The sequence below is a fragment of the Pelobates fuscus genome, chromosome 12, assembly GCF_036172605.1.
Source record: "Pelobates fuscus isolate aPelFus1 chromosome 12, aPelFus1.pri, whole genome shotgun sequence".
In the NCBI taxonomy this organism is placed as follows: Eukaryota; Metazoa; Chordata; class Amphibia; order Anura; family Pelobatidae; genus Pelobates; species Pelobates fuscus.
Window position 1 is genome coordinate 105,203,672 of NC_086328.1, and position 24,580 is coordinate 105,228,251.

At 40.8% G+C, this 24,580-nt stretch overlaps 1 protein-coding gene across 1 annotated transcript in view; it reads left to right on the forward strand.

Moving 5' to 3' along the window:
- The first annotated feature begins 586 nt into the window (after positions 1–586).
- The window catches only part of SWAP70 (switching B cell complex subunit SWAP70), a 58,738-nt gene continuing 34,744 nt past the window's right edge, over positions 587–24,580 (forward strand). Inside the window, exons 1-3 of the mRNA XM_063437867.1 lie at positions 587–747; positions 9,597–9,737; positions 19,522–19,695. Of these exons, the coding sequence (XP_063293937.1) occupies positions 652–747; positions 9,597–9,737; positions 19,522–19,695 (411 nt within the window). The 5' untranslated portion in view covers positions 587–651. The remainder of the gene's footprint in view (positions 748–9,596; positions 9,738–19,521; positions 19,696–24,580) is intronic.

The window sequence follows — 24,580 nt, forward strand, 5'->3', positions numbered from 1 at the left end:
AGTGAGTGAGTGAGTGCTGTGTGTATACAGTCAGTGAGTGAGTGCTGTTTATATTGCCAGTAAGAGAAGGCTGTGTCTAGTGAAACTGTGTATACTATAAGTCAGTCAATACTGGGTATACTGTCAGTCAGTCAGTGAGTATATACTGTCAGTGAGTGCTGTATATACTGTCAATCATGGCTGTGTATACTGTCAATCATGGCTGTGTATACTGCCAATCACTCAGTGCTGTGTATACGGTCAGTGCTGTGTATACTGCCAACCAGTCAGTGCCGTGCATACAATCAGTGCTGTGTATACCATCAGTCAGTACTGTGTATACTATCAGTCCGTCAGTCAGTGCTGTGTATACTGTCAGTCAGTGCTGTGTATACTATCAGTCAGTCAGTGTTGTGTATACTATCAGTCAGTCAGTGCTGTGTATACTGTTAGTCAGTGCTGTGTATATTATCATTGAGTGTTCTCTTGCTGAGAGTGTGAGGAGGAAGTATGTGAAGTGTAAGCTCAGCCTTTCAGTTCCTGGTCATTGATTGGCTGAAGGAGGAGCCCAGTCACGTGTTGTGAAGTGAGCTGGGTGGGGAGGGAGCTCTCAGTGAGGGACTGGCACAGTTGGAGCAGGTTGGAGCTCTGTGAAGTGGTCTTTGGTTAATCATGGCATTGAAGGATGAGTTGCTGAAGCCAATCTGGCATGCATTCACTGCCCTGGATGTGGATCAGAGTGGCAAGGTGTCCAAATCCCAGCTAAAGGTAAGACTTCAGCCACCTTGCCCTACTCCCAACACAGCCAGCCAATACCCTGGGCAATGGCTCCTACTCCCAACACTGCCAGTCAGCCAATACCTTGGTCAATGGTTACTACTCACAGCCAGCCAGCCAGTCCCTGGTCATTGGCTCCAACTCCAACCCAGCTGGCTGTGTGATAGGTCATGTAACAGCATCAGTTTCTATTTCCTTGTTGTTTGTTAGAGAGTTTATCCTGGGCAACAAGTGCTGCTAGCTATTTACTAAACTATCCAAACTGGATCCCCTGAGAAATTAACCATTACTATTCAATTCCCTGTTGTTTTTTTTTTTTACACCAATTCCTGATTGTGAAAACACAACTTCCAAACTGTGGATCCAGACAGGCAGGTGGGAGGACAAATCACCCAACTGGGCTCCATTGTACAGCATCTAGGGTCCATTATCTAAACTGCAACAATCTTACCATTGCATTTTGTCCCCAGTGAACGCCAACATTCAATAAATATAACCCAATGTCCAGGGGCTAACTGAGTTTATATAGGATGAATATGCTAAATAGAGAACTCACTGTTACATATTGTGCAATCATTCTATGATAAAGATTTTTGTTTTAGTGACATGCAGATAAGTTGCTTTAAAAATCGATAGTTCTAGTTTTGCAATCCGTGTAAATGTTGTTGCTGAAGGGAAATATGGAATTCTCTAAAACCCCAAAATTGAGAGTTCTCCCCCTGAAGGTGCCCCATGTTTAAAGGAACACTCCAATAGCAATGTTTGTATTTTTTTTTTTTTTTTTTATTTAGTAAACATACATTTAATTATGCATTTTTTTTATTTCATTTGAGTAGATCTAAAAACGGCTTGTAAAAGCTGCAGTTCACTTGTCTGCAGCCTTTACAAGCCCTCCCCTTTTAGCCCCACCCAGACTTTCTGTGGCTGTCCAATCACAGACTTTCCAATGCAGCTCAATGAAAAGTCATTGCAAGGCAGGTGCTCTGAGCAATTGCCTGCTCTTGAGTAGGGATCGACCGATTATCGGTCTGGCCGATATTATCGGCAGATAATTTTCGGCAATATCGGTATCGACATATAGAGATATCGATATTGCCGATAATACAGATCAGAACCGTCGGGCCCATGACAAGCCTGGCGGTCCTGGAGGGCCCACAGCAAGCTCTTACTTACCTTCCCAGCTTCTCCCTTCAGCTCCCCTGTCTAACTCTCGCGAGTCCCGTGGCCGTCAGAGCGTTGAGACAGATTACCATGGCAATGCTCCACTCGGCACACAGGCGCGCGAGATTTAGACAGGGGAGCTGAAGGGAAGGTAAGAGCTTGCTGCGGGCCCCCACTGCACAGTCCATGCCACCGGACCACCAGGGAATGTCATATCCCCCTACATGGCCAAGAAAGAAGCAGGGAGGGGGGGCTAAAAAAAAACAAAAAAATTCCCAAATTACATACCTACAGAAACACACACACACACACACACACACACACACTGCATTGTATACACACACTCTGCATTATATACACACTACGCAAACATACACTCTGCATTATATACACACTACGCAAACACACACACAATGCAACCTCCCAAGTGTTCCTTTTAAGAGACAGTCCCTGATATGGCCCTCACAGTTGCAGCGCTCTGTTTAAGAGTGCATTCTGGAATACAGACGGTAACTCATTAATGAGTGTTGGCCCACCAGGGAACATTTACTGTGGACTGCACACCACTGAGGTGCAGACCACATGCTCCTGACCTCTCTGGAGGTAGACCTGCCGCTTGCACTTGCATTTGGCAGGGCTAAAGGCAAAAATAAACAACAACAAAAATTGCCTGCCTGGCATCTTGTGCTACAGTTCCAGGTCGTTGGGCAATCTCTGAGAGTCCATTGACTAAGAAACTTCTTCAAACCAATAGAAAGCATTGTTATAATATACATGGGTGAATGGGCGCTCGTCATATCTGTTTTAGCAAACACATGATGTGCTTACTCTAGAGTAATTCTCTGAATTTTAATTTTAAAAAAATAAATCAAATTAGAAAACTTATCCAACTTCATTCTTTTTCACAGTTTATGGCTTAATCCTGCTTGCTTGTTTTCTAAATTTGTGTATCTAGATCGTGCAGGAGTTAAAATAATGGTTAAATTCTTTAAATTAAAGAGAAACTAAATATCCGAAATGATTTCAAATATCCGAAATGACTCCAAACTGTTTGTGTTTTCTACCGAATATATCTACTAATTATTGTCTCCTTTATTGTATGTCAAGACAAAATAAAGAATTAAAAAAAAAAAGAAAAATAAACTGTTCTCTCCAAGCACCATAACTCCTATAGCTGAGTTCAGAATTTTGGGTACTGTTCAAACAAACAAGTAAAATGTTACTGGCCCCTGAAATGCTCCTCCTACTACGTAATCTCTGGGAACGGACAGGGTAGCGGCACATGCAGCCACTCTTCTGTAACGTGACCTCTGCATTAAAAGTAAATAAGTGTGAGGTTAGGGAACCAATATGTTCTTAATTTTGTTCTGATTCATGTTTACTGTCTTTAAATGTCCCTGCACGTCTGCATGTGAGAAGAAGAGACTTATATGTGATCTCTCCCCCCTATGGATGAACCAGCCTGTTTGGGACATACAGACTGTTTATTGCAGGAAATGATGTACTCTACACACCGTGCTTGTGTTGTGTTAACTCTGATAGCTGACGGGTAGATATACCAGCTCTGTTGTTTTATCATTTTGACTACCACACATGCCGTCCTTGTAGCTACTATTAATAAATTACTATGTGCACACAATGCTGAGGATCCTCGCAGAGCGTGAGAGCCTGTGGCACACTAACTAGGGCCAAATTTCCACTCCTAGTGGGCAAGGGGAAATTCTGTAGTGTTTGTAGTGTGACAAGAACCACGGTCCTCTCAATGCCATCAGCCCAGCCCTGTCCAATTTTAGATGCACTGAGTGCTGCTGAGGTTCACGTGAATAAATAGATATAACCCACCCACCTTCCACATCCGAGATTGATCTATACTTCCCTATACCATATACTTTCACCTATTGTGTAAATATAACCAATTCAGTGTGGACGGTTAATTTTGGGCCATTTTCACCTCCTGTTCCAGTTTGCCCAATTTGTTTAGTGACTTGGCAGCATTATTTACAGATTGAACATATGGAGCTATAGCAATAAAAATGTATATGGGAATAAAACGGGGATTTTATTACTTTTTTTATTCTTAGGGTTTTATTCACTAAACAGTAAATTGTCAACTTTTCAAAAATTGCTGATTTTGAAAAAATTGTCTAACTGTTGCAGTTTGATTTCATTAAAATGAGATACATTTCCTTAAGGTAAGTAGATTTGAAGCAGTCTGAACTGCCCTTTCACTTTTAGTGCCGCCATTAGAAGCCTTTAATATTTGACTCCGGCTTTACTGGTAATTCCAGTTTGTATCAAAACAAAAATTCCCCCAAATACTTTCACGTCACATTTCACTTGGCCAATTACGTAATGCCTAGAGCCACGTGTTTTACATCTTCAGCCGTTCCCAAACATACTGACTTCAGGTGCACATATTGTGCTTTAATGACTAGCCATGTGTGAGGGGCAGACCGATTTGACGCCCGTCATTCTATCGTTGGTTTATGCAGAACCTTTTCAGGGGAGGGAAGGAGTTTTTGCAAATCCGTCCTTGTGAAAAGAATAAAGAAGAGTTATTGTGTATTTTGGGCGTGTGACAGAAAGTTACATTGTTGGCTCAGACACTTTTAAGGTTGAAATCCGATATTTTTTGTGTTATTTTCAAGCAATGAAGGCCATTGCTGCTGCCGTGAAAAGGCCTCTTTTTAGAACATATAGGGGCTTATTCAGTAAATTGGGACTGTGGCGAATTGATGAGGAATTCCATTGTAGTAATTACAGTCCATAATAGAATGGATCAGGGTTTGTGAATACAATGGATTGCTTGACTCATCAGACTACACTTCCATCTGTGCTCAGTCAACGAACACTATAGAGTCAGGAACACAAACATGTACAGTACTCCTATAATGTTAAAATCACTATCTTGGCCCCCTTGCCCTCCTAAATATAGTAAAATATTTCCTTTATTCCAGTCTGCTGGTGCTGGCTCTGCCCCTGATCTGCCTCCTTAGCTGACATCATCAGAAGTGATGATTTTAGCCAATTACAATGCTTTCCTGTAGGCTGAGATTGTCAATTCTGATGAGCTTAGCCAAGGAGGCAGACTTGGTGGAGGGCAGAGCGTGGAGATACTGTACACCACTGCCTCAGGAAGCAACACTAATAGCCATTTGAGGAGTGGTCAGTGGAGGTATCGCTAAGCTGTAATGTAAACACTCCACGGGCCCCTGTAAGTTAATTTCCCCCTTGTTCGGCCGGGCGCAGTGAGAGACAGCTAATGGGCCCTCCTGATGGGCCCAGCAGGAGAGCTGTCTGTAACACAGATCAGGCAGCTCCGTGCGGCTCCTTCTAGAGGAAATGGCATCATGTGTCAAAAGTTCAGGGAGCCGGTGCGGAGCTGCCTGATCTCTCTTAGAGGCAGCACTTCAGGGAGAGACAGCATGCTCCAGTGCTGGCTGGGAGAAAGATTTCCCCCCTCTGGCCAAAGGTAAGCTTTAGGGAAGGGGCAATCAATTTTTTTTTTTTTTACTTTGAATATTATTATTTATTATTTTTAAATGTGCTCTGTTTTAGCTGTTAAGGTAAAGTTGGGATTATTCTGTCTAATGGCCCTTCTTCGTGAAAGCTCAGTTTTGCAGGTTTATTGTCTAAAGTGAGCATTGTCAAGAATTCAAAGTGAATTTCAAATTTTAGACCAACATAGCCTTAAATCTTAAATTTACTTTGAATTCTCAACAATTCTTACTTTAGTGAATAACCGAGATAATGTTTATTATCTTCCGTGCTGACACAATGTGGCCTTTTATAATTTACTACACCCATCTTTGTGTTGTTCTCCGATCTCAGCTGTCAATTGTGTTATCGTAAAACAGCCTAAACCAGGAAGAGGTAACCATGCAAATTGTAATGGTAAAACTGTCACAAAATATTTTTTTATTTAAAAGTTATAATAGACAATACTTATTGAATTGGTACTTAGTCACAATTTATTCTGTGTACCGTATATCTGTATGGAAAATACAACAGAAACACACACACAGTGCAATATTGTATGTTATATTTTTGTATATTGCACTATGTGTGTGTTTCTGTTGTATTTTCCATACAGATGTACACAGAATCAGTTGTGACTAAGAACAATTCAATAAGTATTGTCTATTATAACTTTTATGTGTTATTTCTATTGCACTCCCCTAGTATCTTGTGATTTATTCACAGTAATGGAGTCTTAATTAAGTCTAATAACGGCATGAAATAACGAATGAAAACAAGTGCAACTGCTGGGTTTTATTGGAGCCTATGTGCTCATTCCCGCCTGCCGCGGTCAGGGTGTATACACTGGGACACGGGCATCTCCTCTCACCGAGATTTACCATCATATCCCAATGCCTCATGATTTCTGATATGAGAGGAGCCACACCAGGAGTGTAAGAATAGGGATCTAGATGTCCCGCTCCCTCCTGGCATCGATCAGAAGTAGTTGTGAGGGTTGGCAGGGGGGAGGGGGGTACAGAGTGTTTGCCACTTAGTTATCTTGGGGTGTGGTATAGCTGAGAGGTAAAGATATTTATCTCGACTCGTTCTCACTTCTTCTCTGCACCCAATGGGCAGGCCATTTAATTTTTTTTTTTTTACATTTTATTTGTTTTTAAACCAATTGCCGTTTGTCAAAATGACGTTGGTATGGATGGCCATAAAGCTATAAATTGCTCCATATATGTTATGAAATCTGGTTTCACACAAAGGGCTTTGTCATTGGATTTGAGGAAGCCAGGGCAAGATTTCTAAAATAATATCAGATTTTCGCAGCACAGAGTTTACTGCTGTATTATCAGCTCAGAAAAAAACTTTTATAGGTCCAGGGGCCACCTAACATTACAAGTGAGAAATAAACTGTCTGAAATTTTACTCAATCTAACTTTTTATATAGAAATTCTAGTTCTGGGAAAAGATGACCTTAATGCACCTTCCCTTTATTTCCTCCACCTGATACCTGTTGCACGAGAACATTCACTGACATCGCCAGGTATCCACAAATATATCCAGTAATTCACACGTTCAGAAGACTGGTTCCTGACCTCCTCATGGAGTGTAAGCTCTCAAGAACAGAATGCAGAAGCACTGCTTTATAAATAACGTGACAGGCAGCAGGATTAATTAATGTCTCCTAAAATATACTTAAGGGGTGATCGCTTTGTGCCTGTGAAATATCTGCACGACAATAAGTTTGTGATTATTTTTTTCCCCTTTTATATTAAGCTTCTTTGTGAGTAAAGGGAGTTTTTGGGAACCAAGTGGAAATTCCAGCTGTTGCTATACGAAACCCGTGTTGTTATGCAGGTTCTCGCTGTGGGAACTGTACTGTCTGCAGAGTGTTTTTTTAAAGCATTAGAAATTCCGTACACAGAGCTCGTTGTCTGGGGGCTCAGCGTACAGTTATATAACATGGGGGTTAGTTTACCAAATCATTCTTTCTCGCTCTCTGACATTTTGGGCCTTTAGCACGATGCCCCATATGGATTATGGTGTGGTACGTTTTGTTGCTGATGAAACCACAAAATAGTCATGGGGAGTTTGCTTTTGCTGGTTGCTTTAGGGCTTCCCCAACTCTTACCCTTTACCCCCCCCCCCTCCTCCAGATGGTTATCTCCTACTCCCAGTATTGGAATATCCATCCATCCATCCACTGAATAAATATAACCATCAGACTGCTTCTGCCATTCGTCCACCATTCGTGTTGGGTTCCAATCCAGTTACACCTTGGGAACAATTTGGGCAATTTGCCAGCACTATGCTATATTTATTCTCTAAAGTCCCTGTTTAGTGGGGAGTAGGGGGTGAGGAGGGGGGGGGGGTGAGGATCAAACTGCAGACTCAGTTTAAATAGAGGGAATTTAAAGCCATTAACATGCAAGAATTGTGGCCCTTTTGGCACATACTCCTTTCAGTTTTAGGGATCAATTAATCATTTTTAAAAAGCATGTGTGAATTTTGCAATGATGGACCTTGCAGTATGGGCATCTTCACAAATACTAATAATAATCTGCCCTGTCTGTACTGCTGCCTTCTGCACTTCTCCTGCGTTTTTGGGGTAATTCACATTTAATTCTTGATTTCGACAAGTGAAATGTGTTGTTGTGGATGACTCTGCCACTTTTGCCAGGTTTCCCCTGTGAACATAATGTTTCTTATCGCTGCCCTCCTACAGCTTCCTTTGGGATTTGAGACACTTGGTAAGATATTTCTTTAGTGACTCACTTGCTTCACCTGATCCAGTGACTACCCACCATTTGTCCAGGCTTGGCTGAAGCTTTTGCAAGTCGTTTTAGCTATACCCCCAATGTTAAAATGCATGATTAAATGCATGTATGTATTTTTGTTGAAGGGAGATCTATGAAACAGCGGTTTTATCTTTTTTTTTTTTTTTTCAATGTTTTTTTTATTATTTTATAATTGTGCAGTGGAGTCTCTTAAATTTATGCTTGAACTAAAAAAAATTATTACAGATCAAATTTGAGTGTTTATCTAATGAGCATTGACATGTAAGAATATACATGAAAATCCCGTACGATCACATTTATTACAACTTTGTTATGAACCTGTAGTTGTGTAAATGTGGAATATTGTGCTTTTTAAATGAACTGCATCATCTTGTAAATTAAAATATGGCATCTTCCGCCTCCTAGGAAAGTTTGTTTAGAAGCTATGAATAAAATCTTTGTGCGTTGGTAAAACAGGATCTGTGGAGAAGTGCGTAGGAAACCGCCATAGCCAGCGATTTAAAAACTGTGCAATACTGAGGAGTTACTCGGTAAAGTAGGACGTATCGACAGACGATAAAGAAACTGCAAATGTTGGGTCCAAATCGGTAGCTGTTGTTGTAAAGTTTTTACTGGCTAGCGTAGTTCGATCAGTGATAGACGTGGATGTGTTCACTGGTGTGCGGCAAGTAAAATCAATAAATTAAAATATAGATTTCCTTATTTCATAAAACTTAATTTATCCTCTAAGTAGACATTAGGGATGAGGCATAATTATGAATCTACAAATTAAGAGAACATTTTATAACTATAACTGAATGATTTGTATCATTCACTCCTAACAAAAGTACAATACAGACAGTTTGTGTGTGTGTGTATATGTGTACATGTTCTGTATTTTAGGTGCAGATAATAGATTATTGTATACTGGCATATGTGAGAAATATAAGGGTATATTTATTAAGCTCAGAATTGTAGCTAATCAAAAACGGCAAAAATAGCCGAGCCTCATCTGTAACAGAGTTGGGAATTTTTCCAGATCAGATCCCTTTGTCTAAAAGTTGCCCAACCATTTTCTCTTTGTTACAATGCACTGTTTATTGTTCCTGTCTGGTGCATGCAATTCTCAGTTGAATGACCAAGAATTGCACAAAATGTTTAACATTCCTGTAAACCCTAGAACGATCACTTGAGTTCCTTAACCCCTTAAGGACACATGACGTGTGTGACACGTCATGATTCCCTTTTATTCCAGAAGTTTGGTCCTTAAGGGGTTAAAAATGCTCTACAATCAACTTCAAAATGTTCATGTTCCTTTTTTTCCCGTTGGATGGGGGGTGGGGGGGTGGGGGGGGTGGGGGGGGGGTGCAAAGTGTGTGAAACTGTCTCCATGTTTGGGACATTTCTGAATTGTGAGTTTTTGTCACTCCGCAGGTTCTGTCGCACAATCTTTGTACGTTGTTAAACGTCCCACATGACCCCGTCGCTCTGGATGAACACTTTCGTGATGATGATGAGGGACCAGTGTCTAATCAGGGATACATGCCTTATCTCAATAAATTCATTCTGGATAAAGTAAGCTCAATTTATTTTATTGAAAACGCAACAATGTGTGTCATTCAAAGAGGAAGTAACATTTCTAATTAGTTTTTTTTTTTTTTTTCATTTTCATAATTATCTGTCTGGATCTTTTCTCAGTCTGCTGGGTAAAACTACAAAGTCCTTTTTTTTTACTGCACTGTGGTTAAATTTGAATGTCTGTGTATTTCCAATATACTCCATTTTAAGTTGTGGAGATATACGAGTAAAAATAAATATCAGATGCTAAAACCATGTGTTGTTTAAGCCCAGTAGTTACGGCCTAAAATTTGCAATTACCTTCTCAATTCTCTACAATTTCTTGGTTTAGTAAATAAACCTCTCCATTTAATGTAACAATATTAAAGGACTACCCCAACCACCATGGCTACTTCTGTTTTTTGCAGTGGTCATGGTGGTAAGAGTCTGGGTGTTATTGGAAATTGAGTGCCGGGGAAAGCTGCACCCCCGGGACACATGAACTTGGGAGTAATGTTAATTCTGTGCATATTTTATGTCCGACATTAGCGCGCACTGCTCTTGTTTACCCTCCCTCCTATCTATCTCCAATAATACATTTTTCCCCCTGCACGCCCTCTACCTTCTCTCCCTCCCTTTTTAAAGCAGTATACTGTATTTAGGGGTCTATTCCCTAAAAAGTGAGTTGGCAGTAGTTACAAATTGTAAACCAAGAGCAAATTGCATTTCCCCCCCAGAATTTTGCAGTTCTTTTGTCATATTGCACAGTTTAGTTAACAAATGCCCAAATATTGGTTAAGATTTATCTAATCTGTTTGTATTTATTAAATCTTTCCAAGACGCTCTAAAACGTGTTGGCTTCTTTTGGCTATTCCTAAATTGCATTATTTTACATTTCAGAAAAGGCTTCCAAATTTAGAGGGGCAAAAAAAGAGGAGTCAAATTTTTATTTGACACAGAAATAATGGGATGATTGATAAATGTGTTGTGTTGCTGTAGAAATGATATATGTTCAAGAATTACAGGTCGCAAAAGAAGCAACGAATTGTTGATAACAAATTGTGCCCAAAAAACGCCAAAGAAAAGCACAAAACTGTTGTCCACACTTTGATAAACCTCCCCCCATATGCTCGAAGAAGATATATCTGATAGTGTTCTGTTCATTGTTTAACTTGTGTTTTCTAGAGGGGTGAACAGCTTATACTTCCTTACTGGTGACTGCACTGTCCATCCGGTCTTGGCGTTATCAGGGCAGGACAGTGTACTGTGTGATTTCACACGGCATACTCGGTACACGCTTTATGCTGGGCTGGGTTCTTTATTATTGCCAAAGCTCTTGAGCAATCCTGTAATAATTGGCTCTGAAATTGGCTGCCACAAGGCAGGTACCTATCGACCTGTAATCTGAGCGTTCAGACATAATCTGGGATCTTGGAACCCTGTGTTCAGTGGGACAGCACGGATTGCTTGGGTCCCACTGTGAATTCTGCAAAGGGGCCACACATGCTTTCCTTTGCCATAAATGTTTCTCTTCTGTCATTGAAGGGTTATTCCAACCCTTTTGAGGAAGGGCACCTTTATTGTGTAAAATGACCCTTTGGGCACTATGGGGAAGGTTCCCCCCCTTCCGTTTGCAGTATAATCTGCAAATTCAACAGTTTTGCTCACCTGGATTCCAGCGCTGGGTGAAGCTCCTTGCCTGACTTCCATGCTCACTCCAATGTCACAGGAGCCTTGTGTGGTCTAATCACAGGTTTCTCTGAGAAATCTGTGACTGGTCTGTTTTGCTGGCTCAGAGCGCATGCAGATGCTCTGGGATAACTAGGGATGGAGCGGAAAGGGTTTAAAAAAAAAAAAAAAAAATATATATATATATATATATATGTGTATATATGTTTATATATATATATATGTGTGTGTGTGTGTGTGTGTGTATATATGTACACACTGAGGGCAACGGCAGGAGGGAGCACACACTGGTTGGAAGGGAGGAATTTGTCACATTTGTCTGAAGCAGTCCCAGGCTGCCAATGAACTGGCACCCAACACACCATAACAAATATCTCAGTAAGTGCAGTGTTTCAAGCGTTTTGAAGTGGTCGTGGTAACCCTTTAACCCTTCTTGCATCATTACCTTGTAAAAAAAAACCAACACACTTATCTCATCACCGCCATGCTGATAAAGTCATGAAAAAGGTTATTTGTTCTTGCATTGGTGTGGCCTCAAAGTGGTGAGTGTGGGGGGGATTTCCTGTCACTCACTCCCTGTCCTGCCATCACGTCAATGTTCCCCTCGGGATATATTGCATTGGTTGGAGGTTATTGTGGCTGTGGCTGGCAGATGTGATGTTAAAGAGTGTATGTACTATTCCGTTTGCTATTCTTCCACCCCTTCTGCATGGGGGCACATTTTGGAATGGGGGTTGGGGGTGGCATGCATCCTCAATTAAAATGGCAGCAGTGTAGAACATTAGATATTCACATTGGACATTAGTTTCTGTTATTCCAAGCAGTAAATATTCTGCACAGGGGAACCGTTGCTATCCACCTTCTCTCCAGCCATGTCAGCCAAGACCTAGAGTGACCTGTGTGGTGAAGTCCAGTGAATACCGAGTTGATGAGAATTGCAAACTCCAGGAATCAGCGGCTCAGCTGAGCGCACAGACCTGGGCGCCTCGTAATAAATAAAAAAAATGTTAAAATGCACAATGCTCCCCAAAGCTTTGTTTACCACACTGGCATCAGAACAGAAGCTTCAGCTTAAAATAAACCCACACCGTTCAGTTTGTAGTGACGTCTTCCAGACCTGTTTATCTGGATCTTCATGTGAAAATACAATGAACATTTCCCTATGTTTTTCAATAATTTAAACTTGTGTTTACAAGTAAATGTTTAAAAGAACTGTTTTAGAAAAGTGGTGAACAAACTCTAAAACAAAGTAATAATCCATGCAGTCAAGATTGGGTAAAGATTAATATTATCTCCATCTCTAAATTAAGCTAGAATGGATGCTTAAGTCCATTTTTTCCCCCCAACAGACTCGTGTTAGCACTTTAAACTCCAATGTTTTGTATGTAGGAAATCGTTCTGTTATGAGACTAGAATAAGCAATCACATTACAATATATTCAGAAAATAAATTGAGCGAATGTGCACATAAAAATTGTAATATATTTAATAAAAATAAGCAAAAGTTACAAACTCTAAAAGCATAGTAATCATTAAAGCGTAAAAATAACATCCCAACTTAATTTGTATATTTCCGTATCTATCCATAGAGATCAGGAAGAAGATCTGGATTGTGTATACATAAGATTCCTTTTATAGACTATTTATTCATAAATACTAATACATTTAAATAGTAACATAATTATACTAATCAACTTATTCTATCTTAGCCTAAATCAAATATGGCATCTTACATAACTGTGTCATGATCTAGTCATCGTACTAAAGTAACATTTTAAAATTAAAGGGATACTACAGCTTATTGAATTTGTTCTGGTGAGTAGAATCATTCCCTTCAGGCTTTTTGCTGTAAACACTGTCTTTTCAGAGAAAATGCAGTGTTTACATTACAGCCTAGTGATAACTTCACTGGATAGTAGAGGTGCTTCCTGTGGCAGTGCTGCACACTGTGCAGTACTGCCCTTCAGTTTCTCCACCCTCTGCATGCAGACACTGAACTTTCCTCAGAGAGAGACATTGATTCAATTCATCTCTATAAGGAGATGCTGATTGGCCAGGGCTCTGTTTAACTTGTGCTGGCTCCGCCCCTGATCTGCCTCCTTGACAGTCCAATGGGGAAACATTGTGAATGGCTCAGAGAATCACTTCTGATTGAGAAATGCTTTCCTATGGGAGTTTTTAATGCGCGCATGGCTCTGGCCGCACATGCATATTCCGTTCCACTCGGGAGCGGACGTTGGAGTGGGAGGAGAGGTCACCAGTGCCGAGGGAGCCCGGTGCTGGATTAACCCCTTAAGGACACATGACATGTATGACATGTCATGATTCCCTTTTATTCCAGAAGTTTGGTCCTTAAGGGGTTAAAGTAAGTAGCTGAAGGGGTTTTAACCCCTTCAGCCCAGCGGGGGGGGGGGGGGGGGGTAGCTAAGGGTTATATAGTGTCAGGAAAACGAGTTTGTCTTCCTGGCACTATAGTGATCCTTTAAACATGAGATGACTCTCTTTACAGGAACTGTTTAGGAAGGCTGTGCACCTTGCATACAGGGAGGCGTGACTAGGGTTGTATAAATACGGGCATGATCTATACACCAAAAGTAGTTTTTGTGACTAGAATGTCGCTTTAAGTGGTATGATGTATAAGGCCTGCTCTGTGTCCCGAGTATCTAGGCTTATTAATAATGCCTGTCCAGTGATTGGCATTACTTTTATTTCTAAAGAGCCAACATATTCCACAGCGTTGTTCAATAGGTAGGCAAGTTGGACGTACAGTGAGAACTCTAAGCAGTTTACATTGCAATTACACAAAAGGTAAAGGGTAAGATGTATCTCGTATATGGAAAAAGTGGTTTAACGGGATAGTTTACAGTAAGATTAGATCTTTTGTTGTTCGATGATGCATTTTGAGGGGAGGAAGGGCAGCGGGTTAGAGAGCTGTGGGAAGGAAGGATGTTAGCACTTTAATTGAGATATTTGAGGAAGTGAGTTTTCAGTGATATTTTTTTTGTACATTTTTTTTTTTTTTTTAAGATCGAGACTGGACGAGTGTCTAATGATGGGAGGAGGGAGTCTCATAGAAATGGAACCTATCAGGCGAGCGAGCGTGCGTCTGAGGTGCGAGTGTAAAAGAGTCTGAGCTATAACTGCCCTCTGTTTCATTACACTCCATTACATTTACAATGTCTGAGCCAGTAAAACCATGCCAGACTTCTCTGTGCTTAGATTCTGGCAGGACCTCGGCACCATGACATGTTCTGAGATCACAGTAGCCTTGCAGGGACCATGACAGAGGCCACTAGTCCCCCTGGGACATCAGCACAGTGATACGGGTTCATACGTGGCACGTGCATGTTTACATGGTGATCTGATCAGTGGGGACATTAAACAAAGAGGGTGAGTGGTAGTTTAAACTTCATGTCCTAAACATTACATTTTTTCGGGGGCTCGGCGTTGGCAGACGGGACGGCGGGGGGTTCGGCGTTGGCGGAAGGGACGGTGGGGGCTCTACATTGGCGGAAGGGACGGCGGGGTCTCGGCGTTTGTGCATGTATGTGACTTTCATTCGCACTGAAGGAGTTAACACCGCAGCATTTGCTTTGCAATACATATATTATAGAGGTTTATTTCTTTCTCTGTAAATAAATCTTTTTTGTCTGGTTTCCATCCAGTAACAAATTCTTTCTATTCAATTAAAATCTTCTTCTGCATCTCGCAGGATTTCCGAACATTATTTTTACTGTATTGTTCCAAAAATATCACGGGAAATCTGTCTGAGTCATTAATGTGTCATTGGAGCCGGCCAGTAATGGGAAAGATTGATAATAATTCATCCGTTTTATTTTTAACCTTTATTTAAAGGTAAATTCTAAAAGTCCTAACGATGTTATTTCTGAACGGCAGAACCCAATCTGTACGTGACGCAGGACAACGGCCAGAATGAAAAACTACTAATATAGTTTACATGAGATGTTCTACAAATAATGCTGCTCTCTATTTGCCTCTTTTTTAATTTATTTTTTTTGTTACTCCTCTGCTGGCGCTCAAAATAAGAACTGGACTTTATAATCTGAATATAGTCCTACCTTAGAATTAGGCAGATAATTACCAGGATATAAAGCTACACTGCCTGTATAGGGTTAAATATTGTTTATTCGTGTATGTGTTCTTAGTACACAGGATGCCTAATAGCAAGCAGACAATGAGAGAGAGTAAGACTGGGAAGGATAAAATACAAATGTGACTTTATTTTTATTTGTTTTGTTTTGTTTGTTTACATGCACTTCCCCAGATGCCGAGCTCCTCCCATCACCATTCAGGAAGTGGCTGAGATAAACCCAGCCAGTCTCAGAGCTCGCACTCACTGAGATTGGTCTGTAATCTCTAATATGGAAATGTGCAGGATGTTTGATCCGTCCAAGGAAAAAAAGAGTGAAAATCACTTCCTACCCTTCTTAGCTTTTGATGTTCCGTTCCCCCATGTAGACAAGTAATTGCTGTAAACTGACTGCTGCTGCTGATTGGCTGGAATAAGCTCTGATCTTGTTATCATGATGCCCAGTCTGGTCGCTGTCAGTCGGTGATACAAAATATATCTGGTACTAAGGTAGCAGCATAGGCAAATCAGACTGGCATTTAAAATATATATTTAAAAAAAAAAAAAAAGTCAACCACCCCAAAAAATATCCTCAAACTACATCATCAATCATCAGCTATGCCCAGAATGAAAATTAGCCTAGCCAGTCAGCAGCTTCTTGTTCTGATCTCCTGCGTATTTTGCAAAGACCCTCAATGGTGACATCCCCTCTTGGGGTGTGGAGGACCAGGGGTGCAGTGGAAGATAGTTACGCTAGCGGGTACTCGCATCTTCTGTCTTCAGCTCTTGGGGTTCTTCTGCCAAGAGCCGCCTCAGTCCTATACTCCTCCGCATGTGTGACAATCCTACAGTGAAAACGATCAATGTGGAATAAACCTGAGAAATCATCACAAGAGATGTGGTGATGTCAAGGTAAATGTATTTTCTCCTACAATGGTAGAATGCAAAAAAATGTTTTTTAAGTTATCAAGTCCCTATAAAAGCCTTTATTAGATGGGAAGTTTGCAACAATTATTTGTCTTTTTAATGTTTAATGTATAGAGCGAGGCTTAGAACAGGTGTTTCAAGGAAATAAAGTATCGAACAGGAGAAAAAAGGTCTTGTAAAAGGAATTATGACTGGACATAGTACTATAGGTAGTATTACGGATTCCGTGGATATCCGCATTAAAAAAAATGATTTGGAAACTGTAGGGTTAATACGGGTAAATGATTGCAAATATAAAGACGTTTAACTCAAATCCTAAAAAATATGATCAACCCAGCCTCTGTTATTGCACCCTCTGTTCAACATTTACACAAAGGTACTCTGGCATTAGTGAGACTTGTGGATTCATTACAGGTAGCCAGAGCTTGTTTGGAGATACAAGTATTCTAGAGATTGGGGTAGACTGAAGGTGACGGTACAAGCATTGCAAGGTGGTGTTACTCCTGTAGAAATTAACCATAGTCTCCGTTCTGTAAAAATCATACAGAGTTATGGGTTATAACTCCCCACCCACCTCCCCCCAACACAGCTTCTGTTAATTAGAATTATTATAAAAGGTATACTGGGTTATTGTTGATGACTGTTGTGAATATCTACATTCGTGATCTGTGTGGTCGTTCCGGAATACAATAAAAATTGTCGAATTGGGGGAAATAACAACAACAAATGGTTGGGATGTAACAGTGAAATGTGCATAAGTTCTTCCCTGATACCAATTTCTGATATTGGGGAATAAAAACTATTGTCCATGTCTGTACATTATCCTGATTTCATTTCTTATAATAACATTACTGACCTTGAGCAGGTAGATCTTTCTAGTTGTCTACATTTAGCATCTAAAATAATATGTTTAAACAAGTTTTATCATTTCATGTTTTCTGGTGGAATTAAAACCGTAAAAAAAACAAAAACAAAAAAACCTCATGAATTGCCCACAGGGAAAGCATTGGATTGGCTAAAATTGGCAAGGGGGCAAGGCCAAACGCCAATCTGCACCTCCTCATAGAGATGCATTGAATCAGTGCATCTCTATGAGGAAAATTCAGCGTCCCCATGCAGTGCTGCCTACTGTGCAGCACTGAGCCAGGAAGCACCTCCAGTGGCCATCTGAGGAGTGTTCCTAGGGGGCAATGTAAAGTGTTTGCATGAGAATGTTTGAAAGCAATGATTATACTCATCAGAACATCTACATTAAGCTATAGTTCTGTGACTATATTGTCCCTTTAAGCTTTAAAAAAAAAAAAAAAATACATGCTTATTTGTGCACCTTGAAACTTGTATTGATTTCTTTTTAGTTCCATCCGTTGTGATGAGCACTGGCCGGTGTAATTAACAGGTGTATTGGCAGTGATCGCTAGTGATTTATTACCGACCCACTGACAGTCACGGGATGAAGACTCTGTCTCCATTCACCTAGAAACTAATGGCTTTTGGCTGCAGTAACTACGGACAACCAAATTACCATCACAATATCGGCATAGCAGATCACGCGGCCCTCTTAACATTTCATCGTTGGTTTCAAGAATCCCCCCTTTCTACCCTGCTTTTGGGAAATCTCTGCCAAGGCTTTAAATAAGGCTCTTCCTTGTAGCCAATGCAAATGAATTATTGATCTTGTGGAAGGGAAATTGTCCGGCTATAACAAAGAGTTCGTTCTTAGATGGTGAATCCTGCCCAGATTAAGAGCTCCTTCTCAGAGATTGTTAGGCAGAAATAAAGAAATTCCTTTTGCGTTCCGGATCTTGTAACTTATTTACTGTTTCATTACTCAAAAGATGAGCTCTTTCATAACCTTAAAGACTGACCCACAGTACCAGCAGTGTTACTTCTGTGATCATTAGTTGTTTCTAAAAGCCAGTTTAACACTTGGCTGCGCTGTCAGAGATTGTCTGTGTGCCATTGTAAAGCACATTAAAACCGCTAACAAATTGCATTGGTTGGTTTTCACTTTGCTTAGCCTTTTTTTATTTTATTAAAAAAATTATATATAAATAAAAGTTTATCATATAATTTTTCACCTGAGTTCAGAGAATCCGGCCAAGCTGGAAACAAATCTGCAAATAACAGGTTCTGATTTATAGATAGTTTGTAAATAAAGATCCGATTCCACAATGAGTTATTGCTACTTGTACAGCATTAATAGTATTGGGTTCATGGGATGTGCAGAACCGAAAATTAGGATATTATGAAATGAAGCTCATTTTTTAGTTTCTGCCTAGGTTATTATTCTTATTTATAAAGCACCAACAAGTTCGGCAGCGCTGTACCATGGGTGGACTAACAGACAAGTATTTACCAGACAAGTTGGACGCACAGGAACAGAGGGGTTGAGGGCCCTGCTCAATGCGCTTACATGCTAGAGGGAGTGGGGTATAGTGACACAAAAGGTAATGGTAGTGGTAGAGATAGGTTTCTAGGATAGGTTCACAGTCCGGTCTGTTTAGTATGCAGTTTGCTCGGCCTCCTTACAGACAAAATATCTGGTGCTTATAAGACACCGCTTTTTTTTGTGCTGGTTGTCCTTTCCGTGCGGTTCTCTAGCTTGTTATCACTGAGGTACGGAAATCCGTAAAATTGACGGATGTGATGGGACATTTATATTCAACAATTTAGGCTGCGGCTGAAGTCCTTTTAATTACAGAATGCATTAAAAAATGGAGAGAAAAGGTAACTGTGTTCAACAGGATGTGGCTGAGATTTTTGTAGATATCGTGATATCAATCTCCGCTATGTAAATTATTTAGACAGCTGCCATGGAAGAGACTGTCTCTTTACATGACACCGCCATTGCTTTGCTGCCGAAATCTATGGAAATTCCCTAAATATCAAGCGGAATCATGGGGGGGGAAATTGGTGCAAATTGAAATCTTATGGTGCTCCGTTGCTGCCATCTCATGGGCTCTATTACTTTCTTTTTGGTGACCAATTTGCTTTAGATGATTTGCAGCATAATGAATAGGTTTTATAGACCGGAAATCTGTGTGTAATTTATTTGGGTGTATATCAAGTTTTATTATATAGAATTTTTTTTTTCCAGGTACATGGAGAAATCAACAAAGTGGAATTTAATAAAATGTGCTGGACTCTATGTGCAAAGAAAAATCTCACCAAAAGCCTGTTGTGTATCACAGAGGAGAGTGCCTTTAAAATATGGGCCATATTCAACTTTTTATCTGAAGACAAGTACCCTCTGATCATTGTCCCCGAAGAGGTAAGTGCGCCTCCCCCATCTCTCCTCCCATGGTTTGAGGGGAGATTGTTTTGTGCCTGGATTGGAGCACTACATAAAAGGAAGCCATTGCTGATGTCATGTCATGTCCTGTCCTCGGTAGATGCTCACAACTTTCGAAAGAATCACATTTCCTCTTGGTCACAAGGCAGAACCACATGCCTGTCATCGTCCGAATGCTAGATAAAGCGTTTAAATGTTCATATAATCTGTATATTTATTATCTGGTCCCAATCACAATCCAACACTCTAGTATTCTGGGTAATTAGATCAGGTCATTTGTTTCATATATAAATATAGTGTATATTACCGTATATCTTTTAATTACTGATTTATTTTTCTATTAGGTCTACAGTTGTTGCTATTTATATATTTTGTATTTCAATACTGGAGTGCTAGAACTTGTATTGGATGAATAGAAAGTTGTCATGTTCTCTCCTGGTGATTACGGAATGCCTGTAGATAGTAATATTCGTCCTCTTTGGTGCAGGACTCGCAGATTGGGTTTTTAGAAGCTGAAGTGTCAGTGGCACTGGCACAACCCTTCGCCACGCCCGTATAATCTTTACCAAATACTCCCATCCAGTGAAATTCCCAAACAGTGAACTGGTTGAAAGATCTACTGAGGCAAAGTTTGGAGCTACCTTTTGTCACATTGTGTCATTTCTTCCATCTGTCACTAGTGATGGCTGTAGGGAGAAAGCCTATGTCTGTGGTGGACTGTACGTTTTCGAAAGAACCTCCATTGACCCCTTACGCATGCGTGAGAGTTCATCGTTGACATGAGCTCCTAGTAGAGGATAGGCAGGCAGAGCATGACAGCAGCAACGAGGGACAGGTTCAGTTAACTGTAACTTGCTTTTCACCTGTCGCCCTCAGGCGGTGCTTCAAATTGTAAAAAAAAAAAGACGGTGACAGAGTACTGTGCAGGATATTATGCAGAATTTACATGCGTTGTAAATTCTGTAAACCCCCTTCATTACACGTTTCCCAGCAGTGTCTGGTACCCTGGAGATTGGGAAACTGATACAGTAACCGGTTATTACTGTACCAACCAATAGGGACCTCTGAACACTGGCATGGCAAGGTCTCAGTTAAGAGCTGTGAATTAGGCTCTCAGAGCTTACTTCTAACCGCAGGAATTATTTCATATATACATGGATTGTGCGAGATTTATTCTGTCTAGGACGAATACTACCGTACCTTTTATGGGAGAGCGTTCGCTGGACACCTCAGCTCCATAAATGTCTTTCTATAGAAGAGGACGTGTGAAAAGTAAGAGAACAAGGTGTGAAATGTAGGCTATATAAATATATATCTGTTTCCTTTTGCCCTTGTACCCTTTTAATCTGCCTCATCAGTTTGGAGACAAAACCAGTTTCGCTATTTTCGTGTCAGTGGGGAAATCGCACTTTTTCATTTTTACATTTATTTGGCTTGATTTATTTAGTTTTGGTGCTTTCAAACCTTGGACTCTATTTTTTTTAATATTTTTGGATAATGTTTTCAAATGATCCCAACCGGTTAGAAAAAAATGGATTTGTCTACAATAGTCACCATTAACGTTCGTGGGAATTTTTGTAGGTAAATAATTTCAATAGTTTTTCTAACAGATTGTGGTAATTTTGAAAAGGTTATCCAAAAATATTAAATGAGACCTTTGTTAGTGCTGGGTATAGTTTCTGTTTAATTCCGTTAATCATTAATGAAAAGGTTCTTTTTGGCTGCTGTATCTGTGTTACGGGAGTGTAAAACTTTCTTGTTGCAGCTCTGCATGATACAATTAACAACCGTCAATCTGGTTAATAATAAAATGGCGGGTCCCAGGGCCGGATTGGGAAAAAAATGAGGCCTAGGCATTTTTTAATTAGAGCAGCCCCCTAAGAAGGGGGCGGGGCCAGAGAGGGTGTGTTGTGTCATCTCTAATGACAAGCACGCCCCCTCTCAAAGTGAGCATGTTGGGTCAATGTGCAGAGCCCCGCTGAAGAGCTCTGGCATTAGAAAAAGGCCCTGTATTTGTTCTGCGCAGCGCAATGTTTGCTTTTAAATGGTCTCTGGTGTCTCCACAAGTGGGATACCAGAGGACAAAAGGGCCAGGAAAGTGTATGGTGCATGTGTTTGGAGCCTGCTTGTGGGATTGCGTGTGTGTAGAGTGTGTTGTGGTATTGTGTATAGGTCAATTTCATTTGTGTTTGTGGTGTAATATGTGTGGCTAGGGGCTGTAGAGAGTATGTATAGAGGGCATAGTGTTATAGGGGATGTAGCGAGTGTGTGCCTACGGGCTGTAGTGTGTGTGTATAGGTGACGTAGTGTGTGTAGGGGTTGTAGAGAGGGTGTGTTTAGAGAATGTTGTATGTGTTTGCTTACAAGGAATGTAGTGTGTGTGTGTGTAGGAGATCTAGTGTGTAAAGGACCCAGAGTGTGTGTGTGTAGGAATAAGAGTGCATATAGGGTAAGGGATCTAGCGTGTATCTGGAGCGTAATGTGTGTAGTGGTGCAGTGTGAGGGGTGCTGTAGTGCATGTGTGTGTGTGTGTGTGTGTGTATATATATATATATATATATATATATATATATATAATTTGGACGTATTGTATGTGTGAGGTGCGCAGTGTGTGTGTGTGTAAGAGGGGTGCCGTGTGTGAGGGTGTTTTTATCTGCCGTCACATTCTAGGTTTCTAATTTTCTTTGTCTGTTAACTAACTGAGGGTTTATATATATATATATATATATATATATATATATATATATAGTATGTGTATATTGTACAGCGCTACGGAATTTGTTGGCGCTATATAAATAATAAAATAATAATAATAATATATATATGTATGTATATATGTGTGTGTGGGACTGGGGGTGCTGTGTGTGTGTGTGTGTGAGGGGGCTGTTAGGAAATTTATTTTAAATAACTTATTCTTTTTTTTAATAATTAAAAAAAAAAAATGTCCCCCCCCCCACTCCCTTCTTACCTTTAGCCTGGGAGGGGGGAGCCGTGCTGCCTCCCCTGGTGGTCCTAGTGTGCTAGAGTTCACTCTCGCGAGACCTGAGCGTTGCCGTGGTAACCGTGGCAACGCTCAGACCTTGCGAGTGGACGCGGCGGAGCTGCTGGCTAGAGTTCCACCGGGTCCTCTCTCCTCTCCCTCCCCAGCCGGTGGCCGCATTTCAGTGCCTGTGGGCTGGTGAGCCCACCGGCCCATGAAGGCACACAGCAGGGCCAGCGCTCTGATAGATATCCTGTGACCTCCCCTGCCGGCCTCGGCCCACGGCCAATGCGGCCCACCGGGCATTTGCCCGGTATGCCCGATGGCCAGTCCGGGCCTCTTGTCAGGAGTCTGTTTACCTGAAAGGGGGCTAAAGGGGACCCTCTGCTCTGCCAGAACATAGTCTGCACATTGGGATTTAAGACTAGGGTCAAGACCCCACTATACATGGGCCTGGATCGATATGCTTCACATAATCTAATACCCATTGTATACCAGGGAATGGCTGAAATCTGTTAAATAGCATCTAGAATCCCCAGTGTGCGCCATTTATTCTTCTTCAGTAAAAAGGAACTAACTGTTACTAGCATAACATATCAAACAGCACTGTACAACTGGAGATAGACCATACTGTATACAAATAATAAAGTTGAAAGTTTTGTTGATATTTTGTTTTGTTAAACTGAGACTTACTGTCAGGGCGTTCATTTTTGCAGAGCACATTACATTTTTCGGAAATTTACTGGCCCGTCCAGATAACTGCAGTATATACCCGCCTGGGCTCGCACTGGTGCTGTAAAGATAGCCTCTGTCGTGTGTGGGTGGTAGAGCGTGTGTACCCCGATAATTAATGAGGAGCTTGGGAGAGATTTCGTTAGATGGTAAACCTGATTATTAATCCCATATTAATGTACAAGTGCGCACGTTCTAGGATCTTTAATAAAAGGAGATGTTTGTTGATTGATGAACACTGCCCTTTTGTGTTTCATCGGTAAACTGCAACTTAACCAAAGTATTATTTTACTATTGGCTGAACACATTAAAAAAAACTATTAAAATAAGCTTCTCTTAGTTAGAGATGATGATAATCTTCCTCAGAGCATTATTAGCTATAAAGTGATGTTACGCAGCTGCCTAGGGGCCTCATTCACTCTCCCTGTGTGAAGAACGAAGAGGGGCCACACCGGCACCCTGCCTTGGGCCCTGTGGGATCTAATACTTTACGGGCTTTACCCCAGCCAACCTGCACTTATTAATGGCTAAATATGGCCGTATGATTTATTAAATAGTGTGACTGCGCCAGTAGAGGCCGAATTATTTATCATATAGTGTGGCTGCAATAATGTCTGAATGTCTATATAATGACGGTCTGGTACTCCCTCGCGGCTGTGTGAGGGAGTAACTAGTGCTAAGAAGAGTTTTAAATTCATGTTTATTTACATGGCGTGGTGATCTTTGTACATCAGCCCCAAATGTAAAGATACATAAATCAAAGATGTATATGTTTTTATGACCTGCACATGACATTTATAAATCTATATTATAGTGTGCGTACTCTGCAGTGTGTATGTAATACGATTCCTGTCAGTAACAGCCGTTGCAAAAAACTTCCTCTTTCTGTCATTTCTGCATTTTTTATTTTTTACAAAAACTAAGTACAAAAGGGGGTTAAACATTGAAAAAAAAAAAAACTGCTTACCCAGTGATTATTTTAAAACCATTCTGTGTCTTAACGTAAACTCCCAGGTCAAAGTCACAGTGTTCCTTCAAATAATCTTAAAATCAATATGTGAGGAACAAGGCAGGTTTATAGTGCACTAAGGGAGAGATTTACCGAGTGGAAATACCTGTCATTTAACGGGTCTCGTATAGTGACTCCGAGAG